General features: G+C 26.4%; 1 protein-coding gene across 2 annotated transcripts in view; it reads left to right on the top strand.

Annotated features, from left to right (window-relative positions):
• Positions 1-12,346, top strand: part of vri (nuclear factor interleukin-3-regulated vrille) — a 61,290-nt gene that overhangs the window by 32,133 nt on the left and 16,811 nt on the right. The window contains exon 2 of one of the 2 annotated variants that reach the window (XM_075363399.1): positions 7,638-7,721. The exons of the other annotated variant lie outside the window; for it this stretch is intronic. Within the exon in view, the coding sequence (XP_075219514.1) occupies positions 7,691-7,721 (31 nt within the window). The 5' untranslated portion in view covers positions 7,638-7,690. The remainder of the gene's footprint in view (positions 1-7,637; positions 7,722-12,346) is intronic. 2 annotated transcript variants of the gene reach the window in all.

Below are 12,346 nucleotides of genomic sequence, written 5' to 3'. Positions count from 1 at the left end.
TCATGTTTGTTCAGTAACTATTTTTTTCAAGAATAATTGGAAAAAAGTTGGAATTAATTTTGAATTCAACTTGTGAAAATTAAAATGAATGATTGAGCGTGGCGCAAGCAGCTTGATAGAACCACAAGGTCAGCAAATATCTAGGAATATAGCATTTAATTTTTATATATTTATTGCTTTTAATACTCTTTTCGTGATGAATTTTCATTTCACACAAAACTAAAGTAAATTAAATTATTATTCCAGATTTTCTGCTTATCTATTTGTTCGGGTATCACGTACAAAGAGATTGTAAAGAAATTTGGTCGATAGACTTATCTTTATCCCAATTGAGTAATGTTAGCTTTTCTCGAACTTTAAATATTTGCAGTGAGTCCAGTATTTAGCCTTATTTGAAATATTTCGTTTTGTTTTAAATTAACTCAGGATACAGTTTACGAAAAATATTAATACAGTAAAAATTAAAATTTTAATAATTTATAACAACCTTTTATTCTTTTTTCCAATGATGATTTCGACTCTCCCCCTCACATCAGCGGGAAAAGACTTTAAATAATTTGTTTCTAATTTAAATTAAAATTTAAAAAAAAATAAAAATAAATTGGGATTAATATTTATTTAGATTTGTCGTCCTCCTCCTTGGCAAAACTTCTTTTTTTGAGGAAGCATTTTTATAGCATACGTAAAAAAAAAATTAAAGAAAATAGAATTTTAAGTAACTTTCATTAACATTTTTTGCAATTTCATGAGCGAAGATTACCAGGGTTGAGAGAAATCTCTCTCTCTTAACCCCGTCCTGTTTTCTCATTTTTTAGCAGAATTTTTTTTTATACTGGACAGCGCATTCATTCTGTGAAAATATTTTAAGGGACATTTAAAGAACAAGAAAACGAATTTTTAAAAACTAAGAACGTTAGTCGGAAACATCTTTTTTATAATTTTGACCGAAACATCCTTTCGGGTCATAGATAAGAACTAATATTCTGAAGAAAACTCGGTAATTCAATTATGCTAAATATTTTTAAAATAAAGAGTTCAATGTAATAAATAAAAATAATTCAGTTACATATAGAGGTATCAAGGTAATGTTTTATGGGTATTTTTTTTTATATAATGGGTGTATGAACTTTTTTTTTTTAAAAGAACTTCTTTCTTTTTTTAAATGAATGAAAAATTCTTACGTTTGGGCCATCTATAGATCATATTAAAAAACAACTGCATTGTGTTTTCTTTTTGTGCCAGTACTTCTTCATTCTTTGACTGATTTCGCCTCTCTTTTTGGGAAAAGTTTTTTTCCTCTTTTCCTGAAAATGTATATACTTTTTTCTTTTAATCGTATTTACCAAATTATAAAGATTTAATTAATTTTGTGACTTTTTGTCAGAAAAATGTGTTTTCTTTCGTTAGCGAAACTGCAGTGCCCGATGTTACTGTACTTTTATTTTTGTCAAACGGTACTCTGTGATAACGTTTGTTATTTCCTTGGGCCGTTTATCAAGTTGCACACGATTTTATAGAGTTAAACAGAAACTTAAGTTGTGATGTAGATTGAATCTGATCTGGAGTTTCATACTGTATATTAACGGGAGGGAAAAATAGGTTAGTATAAATCTATCTCATACAAAATCGCGCATACGCAGGAGTTCTTTTGACGTAAGTTCTGAAACTAAAATCACACGATCAAGAGTTAAAGATTTAACCGGATTCATTTTTATTATTAAACACGTAAATTACTTTTGAGTTTAAAAGACTTCAGCACAGTTTTAAGAACTTAAGGGCGTAATTTTATAGTTAAACACCCAATGTAATTCTATTTATTTCTACATTTTTTTAAATTCTACTGTAATCCAGCCATCTCTTTCGATCATAATAGACAGTACGAACGTTATATAAATCAATATAGAGCTTCTAGGCACGGATAATGAGTGTGTGTGTGTTTATAAATTTACCGTTATATAAATCTAATTCCATAACATGTGGGTTGTACATAAATTTAGCAAGTAGGGAGAGCAGCCTGTGTTCTATGGAAATTACTGTTCTGTTATCATACAATGAAATTCGTATTGCTTTTCAGAGCTCTAATTAAAATAGACTGGATAAATAGTAAACAACTTATTTAACGCGATATCTATTGCTTAATAAATATGATAGGGATGAAAATTGTATTAATTCCCGTACCAATGGTTTATGATATAACCGTTATTAAATTACATTTATTAATTAGCGTTATTCAAACTTCTATAATTAAACCTTTTTTCAGGTTCTGTCTATTTCCGTAAATATATTTATTTTACTATTCCCGATCAATTTAGTAGCAGTATTATTGGACTGTGACCTCTAATTTAACTACGTACACTTTAAATCGAATTAGAAAAGGCGAAGTTACTGATTCAGTCATTAAATATTCTTTTTTTTTAGTAAAAAATTTACCTATATTTTTTCTTATTTAAATAAATAATTGTTATGATCGATGTGATCTCAATTTTTTTTTTTACTTGTTAGTTTCCAATTCTCAAATAATAACTGTTACATTAATTTCGTTTTGCACTTTTCTGAATGATTTTACCTCTCTTAAACTTTTTTCCAATAATATTCCAATTATTATTATTACTTTCTTTTGTTTAGTTATTTAAAATTTCCTGAAATGTACGATCAATTAATAATACGTTAAAAAAACGAAAAAATATCACGAAACATGGAAATCAATCCGCTAAGCGTTTATTGTATACGCTGCAATCCAAAATTCTAAAAGTGATAATTTTAGTTTGTTGTAAATTTGAGACTTAAATTTACCTGGTATTATTTTTATTTTACTCGAGTGGTTTTACCTTTCGGTGAACCGGTAAAGTATAATTATTGCAAATAAATTATATGGTTTTTGGATAAATTTCTTTTCGTAATAAAAAAAAAGTACATATGTTATAACTAACCGATGAGTTATCTTTATATAACAGTATATCCATAAATAGTTAACATTTACTTATCAATATCCTTTTACTTTAAACCCCCTTTATCCATTTACACGTAATCAGTGATGTTTTGGCTTTCTGTTAATGGTAGGCTGACCTTCGAATACTACTCTTAGTATGATACAAACGTAGCCAAATTAATATTTATTAAATACAAGATTACAAATACTAAGCTTCTTTTCTGCAGTACATAACAACCACTATTTTCTGGATACATATGTATAGGGAGGGACACACACACACACACACACACATACAAAAACGATTTTTTCCTATTGTTAACTCAACAGTTATATTCAGATCATCTAGTGTCTGTGAATCTACGAAAAACGTTTGTCATTACACGGTATATTACATGCTGTACCGTAAATTTAATTGTTACTATTACAATTTAAAAGTAAACTCAATAATACAAGCCAAAGGAAAGATCATAGATATGATATTTTGCATGCTAATATATGTTACTAAATTTTTAAATCAATTTAGCCTTGTGATAGTTAGGTCACAAGGTAAATAAACATATGTACACACACACGCGCGCGCGCATTTGCGTTGTATGTAATGTATCCGTCTGTTTGTGTGTGTGTGTTCGTCCCTCCCTCCATCCCTCCCTCACTATGCATATGGTTCTTTCTTTGATAAACAGGAAGATATTTTCGCATAGACATTTTTCTGTATCGTAAAACAAGGTTAAAATAACAAACAAATATGAGTTCAGTAATATGTATCTCTGTCTGTAAATTGATATTTGTAACTACGAATAAATAAATAATGTTTATATTTTTTGTGTATTTTCAGAGTACTTTAAAAAAATTATCACATTTTTTTGTGATAAATATTAAGGTGCAAAGTGTTAACGGTTGAACCCACTGTCTAGAATTAATCGGATAATTTTTTCCTTTTTTTTATTACCACTGAAATCCATTAGTTAAAAGGTTTTCTCTTGTATTAATAATAAAGTTAAAACATTAAAAATAAATTGTTACGTTTTAAATAGAAGTTTCTTATTATATCATTTGATATCGAATAAAAGTTTTTTTTTAGTAAAACATATCTTTCTTTCGTATAAGTAATAAATATAGTATATTTTTAGTAAATAATGTATGAAAGTTACCTTCAGTTACGGTCAGGGTTGCCAAAAGCATTTTTAACTTTTATGGTGCTACTATTTGATTTAAAATTTATTAATTTTTATGTTATCGTTCTATTAGAGATTTTAGTTTTAGATTCCGTAATGGTCATTTGTGTACTCGTATTATTATTTCCACTCTTTCTATTGGTTCCTCATTTGTGGTAAACATATATTTTTACACCTTCACTCACCGAGTTACTACTTCTGTGTTTAAGTGAATAAATATTTATAATGCTTATATGACTTCATTAAATACATTTATTCACAGGTGTGTGTGACATTTTATGACCTATTGTTTGTGTTATTTTACGTGAAGAATTTCTCTGATGGTATTTTCGATCTGATAATGATGATTTTTTTTTAATGCCCTATTAAAATATGCAACATTGTTTTAAATCGGTCCTTAACAAGTGTGTTTTATATTGATGTATAAATATGATTTTTTTTTTTTTTAATAATTTAAACGTTTTTTCACTTGCAAACATCGGTGTAGTAAAACGTTTTGTTCTTCCTGATTACAAGAATTATTTTCCCTTTGTTTTGGTTTTGCTTTTTTTTTAAATAAAAGCAAGTGTGTAAATAACTAGATTTTATGTTATGAAAAATGTTTATTACTTCTTTTTATTGTAAGTCGTAAAATATTTTAGTAAAATTAAACTGTCGCCGACAAAAATTGTTATAAAATATGTTTTTTATGCGTTTATAATTTGAATTGTTCTCTTTATTTTTGTTTTTATTTAATTAAATTTGATTTACATGTATAACTTGTATCTTAAATGCAAGCTGTATCGGAGTAAACTAAAGGAAAAAGAGTCACTTTAATTTTTTTTTCTTTGATCGAATTGATGGTGGTAAGTAGATATATGTATCGGTATAACAGGGATTCTCATAGTGGATGTTCATTCTCTCTGGGGGGACAGTACAGTTCAAAGAAGACGCTAAACGAAAAGAAAGCATTAAGGAATGATGAATAGTACTTGTTTTTGGTTTAAAGCTGTGTGTAATTCAGGTATTTCCAAATAAATGATGCGCATAATTTTAATAAACAGTTTACATAACTAAGTATATAACTTACATTTAATCACCAAAAAATGATACAATAAAATTAGCTTTTTTAGAAATTTTTCAAATTTACTTCAAATATGTATCAATTTTTATTTTCCTTTTTTTAATCCCTTGGTACCTATGTCCTTTTTTAATAGTTTTATGCAATTTTATTATTGTTTGAAAATAGTTACTTGATTAGTGATATTTTATTTTGTGTCTGACTACGTGTACGGAGGGAGAACTGATAAAACGTGGTTCACGTTTATGCTGAATGTATTATTAAACTAGTACTTAATGTATCTAGTAATGCTATATTAAAATTTCGAGGTGATGGAAAATATTTTTAAAGATAAAAATAATTTTCTATGTGTATATTTTCTACTTAAATATTCTTCTTTAAATAGATAAATTTAAAACTAATTAAATGTTCCGTAAACACCCGTATCTTTACTCGTCCTTCACATTAAATTATACTGAAAAGTACGCTTAGTATGATAAATTTACTCTTATACTGATATGTATGTAGCATAAATTTTTTATACAGATTTAGCTTAACGGCTGTAAGATTAACCAGATATATAGTTTATCCGTATTTAATTCTGTCGCCCGTAATCCGGATTTAATTGGCATTACATTATATAATTTGTTGATAATATAAATAAAATATCTAATTATTGTTCACATACAAATCTGTTTTAATATAATTTTATTTTCTAGCGAGTATTTTGCATCTTTTACAATGCACTCTTTGTTAACTAATGTAAAATTGTTAATCGTACAATAAGTTATTTTATTTTTGCGATCGTACGACCGTGTCATTAGAAAATATTATTTTTTACTTAAGCGAGTAGCAGTAGTAACAGTAGTAGTGCTAGCGGGGTGTTGAACACTAAAGTGGTGGTGAATGGAGTGGTCGAGAAGGTTTACGATGACGTAACTTTTCAGCTCACGTGGCCAACAAGCCAACAAGCTGTTCCGACTCGATAGTTGCGTCATGTATGTAACCTTGGCCAATTCTCATGCGCACATCGTATTTACACCGTTTTATACATCTCATATTATATATAGCTTACATATACTCACATATGCGTGTATATACATTTACGTATATACGTACACATAAACACGCTCCCTTCTTATACGCTGTACCACATTCTATTTATATGCGCAGTATGTATTTTTGCGTATGTGTGTGTTAACTTTTGAATGCACGTTTCATGAACTGCGTATACACAAAATTCCAATTTTATTTTAAGTGAATAAAGGCAACGAACTCTGTTTTATTTAAATTAAACCTTGCTTTTTAATTTTGCTGACAACGTATTGTCGATTTTCTTTTAATGAAAACATTCTTTTTCAGTTATTTTAATTCCGAACGCATATTATAAAATTAACTACAGTTCAACTGTATATTTTTTCTAAATAGGCAATTCATTGTTAATTTATAATTTCAGCAGAATAGAAATTTAATTCTAATATCATTTTGAAAATTCATTTTTACTGTTATTCTTTTTACGTATTATAAATTTTAATTGTCGATTTATTTGTGAATTGTCACCGTAAAAAAAGACGACGAACTAGTTAGTAATCTTTTATTTTTTAGTGAAATCATTCGATTCCGTAAAATTAATGATTCATTCAGATTTTAAATATTTAGACAAAACAAAAAAACACAAAAATTGATCTCTAATATCTAATAATCTAATGTTTCTACGATGGAAACTCTTTGGAGTACGATCGTATTTTATTTTTATCAGCATCTTTTATTATGAAATAAAAAGTTAAAATATTTTCTATATTTATTCATTGACGCTTTTCAATAAGTATTTTTATATCACGCCTATACAAAATTATTAAGTTTACAAATTTTAAATGAAGAAAAATGAACTTTTATGCTAAGAAAATAAAAACATTTCTTTGAAAAGATTTGACGTATATCAGTGAAAAGATTACCCGTGATTGTGCCAAAATAAATATTAAAGAAAAAAAAATTCCATAAAATATTTTTGTGATCTTAAGATAAAAGTTATTGTTGCCGAATAAACCTGTAAAGCTCCTTCTTCTCTTAACCCTGATTGTAGTTAATATAATTTTTGTAGGAAATATTAAAAATATTTCACCGCCAGCTGTTTGAGTAAAAACTGGAAAAAACATACAAACATCAGGAAATGCATTTATATTTCCTGAATATAAATGCGTGTTTAAAAAATGTACATGTAAAAGTATATATATAAATAATTGCGATAATCTATTCTACGTAATTAAAGAAGTATATTTCATTTGCTTTTCGTGAAACGTAAAAATGCTGGAAGCTTTATTATCTCCATCACTAGTGATGATAATTTATAAATTAAATTTAGGTTCAGAGTATTTAAATATAAAATTATATATATAATATAGTTTTATTTAAATTATATTATAAATATTATATATTTTATACAAAATATCAACTTAAAACTGACTGGAAAAATTGTTATTTGTTTTTTTAGATAACACGTTTTGTTGGAGGTCTACCCTCTCATTATATCTCTCGAGTTCGTGGATGTGCGCCAATCTTTTAGTTTGTGCCAGAGGTAAATCTTATTAAAAAGAATAAAAATAATTTGATTTATATTTTCTATTTCTTCATAGAAATGGAAGAAAATTTAAAAAAAGAAATTTACTTTTTAATACATCCAAGAATTCATTTTAATTTAAAATCTGAATGGTGTGATTGTATGTGCGTGCATAACTCTGGAACCAGCGAACCGATTTGAATTAAAGTTTAAAATCTTAATCTAGTTTAAAATTCCAAACACCAATATTTAGTTCCTTTATAATGTTACTAGGATTAAAAAATATATTTTTTTTTTTATAATTAGATAAGTTACACTTAATTTTAAAATTTAACTAATTTAAAACTTTAAATTATCTTAGATATTTTTACCAAGTAAAACCGTAAAATGTTTAAAACAAACATTTGAAAAACCTTCGCAATTTTTATTACCGTCACTAACTTTCAATATCGCAAATGCAATTTTTCAATAAGAATTCTTGATTTAAAATTGCATTTTCGCGGAATATAACAGCGCGTCGTTAAAACTGAAAACCTTTTAATATATATATATATATATATATATATATATATATATATATATATCAATCATGTAATCGTCTGGTTAACTGTTATAATGTAGTTAAACACATCCTGCTTGATAAATTCTTGACTTCGTACATTCTGATATAACTCATCGTACAATTTCTACCTTCAGTTCCTATATTTACAAACTATGGGTTTCGCAGAATATAACTGGTTGATCATGGGGAAATTAGATAAGTCAGCTGTTTCAGCACAAAAGGGATTTTTTATTTCATAAAATCTCGTCATTCGAATTCAATCGACCGATATAATTTTTTTTTCATATAACATTTTAAAATAATTTTTATATATTATTCGCCGCCGTAAATTTCTACATACCTTGTAATCATTATTAATAATTTCGTATTAATTGTTGACTTATAGTTAAAAAAATGTTGTAAGAGTCTTATATAAGTCTTAGTCTTATATTATAAGAGACTTATAAGATACAGAGTTTGGCCATTACAAACTCTGTATTTTTTTTTAAGACTCCGGGACCACCGTTAGGTATTGCTTCGGAGGATGAGGTGAAATGATTATTTTGAATTTTAGCGTGTGAAAATACAACTCCCTGTCCGGGATTCGAGCCGGGGATCTCCGGATGAAAGGCTGACACGCTACCAATCACGTCACGGATGCCGGCACAAACTCTGTATTTGTATTTTTTTTGTCGTGTCATCTAATTAAATAAAAAAAAATTGTATCTCGACCTACTTTAATTCAAGAAAGATTGGTTTAAGACCAGAAAAATAACTATTACTATTTATTATTTTAAACTAGAAAATGGAACAAAATTATTCAAAAGCGTTCAACGTGAAATGGAAATATTTCTTTTTTAATCATAATTATTAGAAAATGTATAGCGTTTTCAGAAAAAATTGATGCTGTTTCATATTAATTTAAAGTATAACGGAATTAAAATAAAATAATATGACCCAAAATAAATTTGGAAATTCTGAAAAAAATATTTCATTTAAAGTTATTCTTAGTCGCTTCAATTCCATTATTGGCCAAAGAACATCTGTTACAGATCTAATTTCGTGTGATTCATAATGCCATGCTGTTTTATATATGTGTACACAGAATGTATTTTTTTTTTCCAAAAAAAGGTGAATTTTTAGAAAACTTAAATTGGAAATAAATTAATTAGGGAAATAAAACGCACGAATATATACATATATTGTTTTATGAATTATTTTATCATAATAGGTTCATAGTTATAAAAAAAAACAATTTTTTTAAAACTTTTTATTATTATTTAAAAGCCTGTTTTAAAAATTTAATTTTTATTTGTACATAAATACAAGTAGTACACTGATGTAATATCTGTATATAAAAGTGTAAAAAACATATTAAAATGATTTCTAAATCTTAAGGTTTTTGAATTGTTATAAATAATGTTAAACGCTCGTGAACGGCAAAGCTAAATAAATCTAGTCAACTCTTGGCAAGTAAGTCAATGCCATATCTGGTATTACATAATTTCGTAATTATATTTCGTATGTTGTACGCATTATGTAACAAACTGAATTGAGTTTAAACAATCCTGCTTGCCATTTAAAATCTAGAGCACCAACCTAAAACAAATAAATTTCATTTATTTATAAATTCTGTCTGGCATTTATTAAAAACATGAACTTTTCGGTTAAAAGTATATTTATTTAACTTTAAATTACAACTGATGTTATTTATTTATTATTTTATATTATTTTTTTTGGTATAATTATGTTACCCTTATGTTAAAAACCTGTTCTTAGAATAACGGAATGTGTTAAAAGCAAACTAAATTTGAACGTTTAAATAGAATTTTGTATATTATATTCGTCGATTGATATTAAATTTTTGTTTATTTGGATGTACATTTCGAGATAACTAAAGTAAATATGAATTCAATTGTATGTTATATTGTGACCTGAAAGTTTGAGCATATGGAACGTTATTAAAAAGAAAGACTTTGGTCTTTCTAGACTTTCAAGAGAATGAAATATTAAAGAATCGATTGTCTTGAAAGTATATAAAGAAAATAGCTAAAGTTATTAAATACTTTAATTTGAATGTTGAAATTAACAATGTATTAGTTTAATTTTTAAACGTATAATCATTCAAAAAATTGGTGAGTGCCTTGATATTTTCATTTATAAGATTATCTTTAAAAAAAACTGAAGGGTAATAAAAAAAACAGTCTTATTGCTTAAATAAAAAATATTACTCCAATTTATATTCCTGTGAAAGAATCTAATTAATCACTAACGGTCATTTTTTAACGTTAAAAATTAAAAACTGATTTTTTTTGTTTTACGAGTTAAATACAAAACAGACCAACATACTCTCTACATGTATGTGTATAAAATGCCGTAACCATAAAGTTAGTAAGTAAGCAAAAAAGTGGAATGAAATAAGTTTCCGTTTCCTTTTCCATTGATCCGTATATACTGTAGTATATCAACGTTTAAAGCCCACCAAAATGGAGGTGATATTTAGCCTTGCGATTGATTCTTTCACAAGGATCGTCTGTAAAATTAACATCATTACTCCCAGAGAAAGCGATTACGAATGCTGGCTCCTTTACATTAGATACTTTACATATTATGTCGCAGACGTAATAAATAATGTGACAGAATTAAATCTGAAAAGTTTATTGCCCTGATTTGAGTTATTTTAGCTTTAAATTTTTCTAGGGTAAATATAACTACGATGTAATATAATGAAATTGTTTAAATCGTTTAAGAAAAACTTCATTACAATTATTTAAAATTAAAATTTATATCTACTTGTAGCATTTCTTATCTCTAATCGCTTTCATAATTACGTTCTTTGAAATTATTTTTATGACTAATGTCAGTAAATTCTCATAAACAATTGATTTTAAATTTTATAATATTATAATCAATTTTATTTAATGATGTAACAGTTCGTGTTCATAACAACATTTTTATTTGAACTAGATATAATTTTTTTTTTATTTTAAATTTAAGCTCGTTATTACTTTTTTATTTACATACAGATTTGTAATATTTGGAAGTACACTTAAATTTAATTAATGAAATCAAGTTTGTACTCCATCTTTTGTTTATATATATATATAAACTAATTAATACTTAATTATAAATTTATTTTAAGGACTCTTTTTATTGAAAAATATACTTTATCGCAAAGTTAAGAAAAAATTTATTTTTTTCAAGACTGGCCATTCGTACAGGTTTCAGTGTATCTTACGATAATAAACCGTTGATTGTCCTAGTCAACAGAACCGTTATTTTATTTTAACGATTGTGGAACCACTAAAGTATAGGTTAAAAGAAAAGATAAGTTACATTTTTAACATGCGAGTCGTCACCTGTGTGCTGTGCACGCGAGGGTTTAATAATTATTTAATAAATAGTCTCTGTTAAATACTTGAATTATAACTTCTTCGAATTTGTAGAAAAAATTGAAATCGTATTTCTTTCTGCGTTAAATAAATTTTTTCATTTATTTAAAATAAAACAGAAAGTCATTGATTCCAGTGAAATTTTAGTCATACAAAAATACATTAAATGCGATGAATCATTATTAAGAGAAACATATGTTTGTCAGAGCACAGAGAGTTGTATAAATAATATTATTGCCTTAATTCTTTAATTTTAGAACGAATATATATCGTGTAAATATATTTTATTAAAATCTAATTATTTAAAAATATCTAAAAATAAATCTATTATGTTTTACCACACACAAAGACAGGAAATTAATTGAAAAATAAGATTATATATTTATAATTCATCCAACAAACAAAAGAACATTTTTGTTTTTGTTAGCTGTAAGTAGAAAAGCTTATCGTTATCAAAATTCAGTGACGGACTGAACTGGTTTAGTCTTAATGAGATATTAGGCTTAAACCCGAATTAATAAACTTTTCTGGTTTACAACAGTATATGATCAACAGTGTAAGATTGATAGCTTATTTTTACACCATCAAGAAATAAATAAAATTATCTGAAGTTTGGTAAGTTTTATGGAAAAAATTAATTTAATCGTTCTCTGATTTTTGAGAATAACAAAATATATATAGGTATCCCATAAGTTTCCACACGAAGAAAA

This window comes from Lycorma delicatula, chromosome 4, assembly GCF_047948215.1.
Source record: "Lycorma delicatula isolate Av1 chromosome 4, ASM4794821v1, whole genome shotgun sequence".
NCBI classification, from domain to species: domain Eukaryota; kingdom Metazoa; phylum Arthropoda; class Insecta; order Hemiptera; family Fulgoridae; genus Lycorma; species Lycorma delicatula.
Note: the sequence above shows the minus strand (reverse complement) of the source record. Positions and strands in the feature narration are given on the sequence as shown.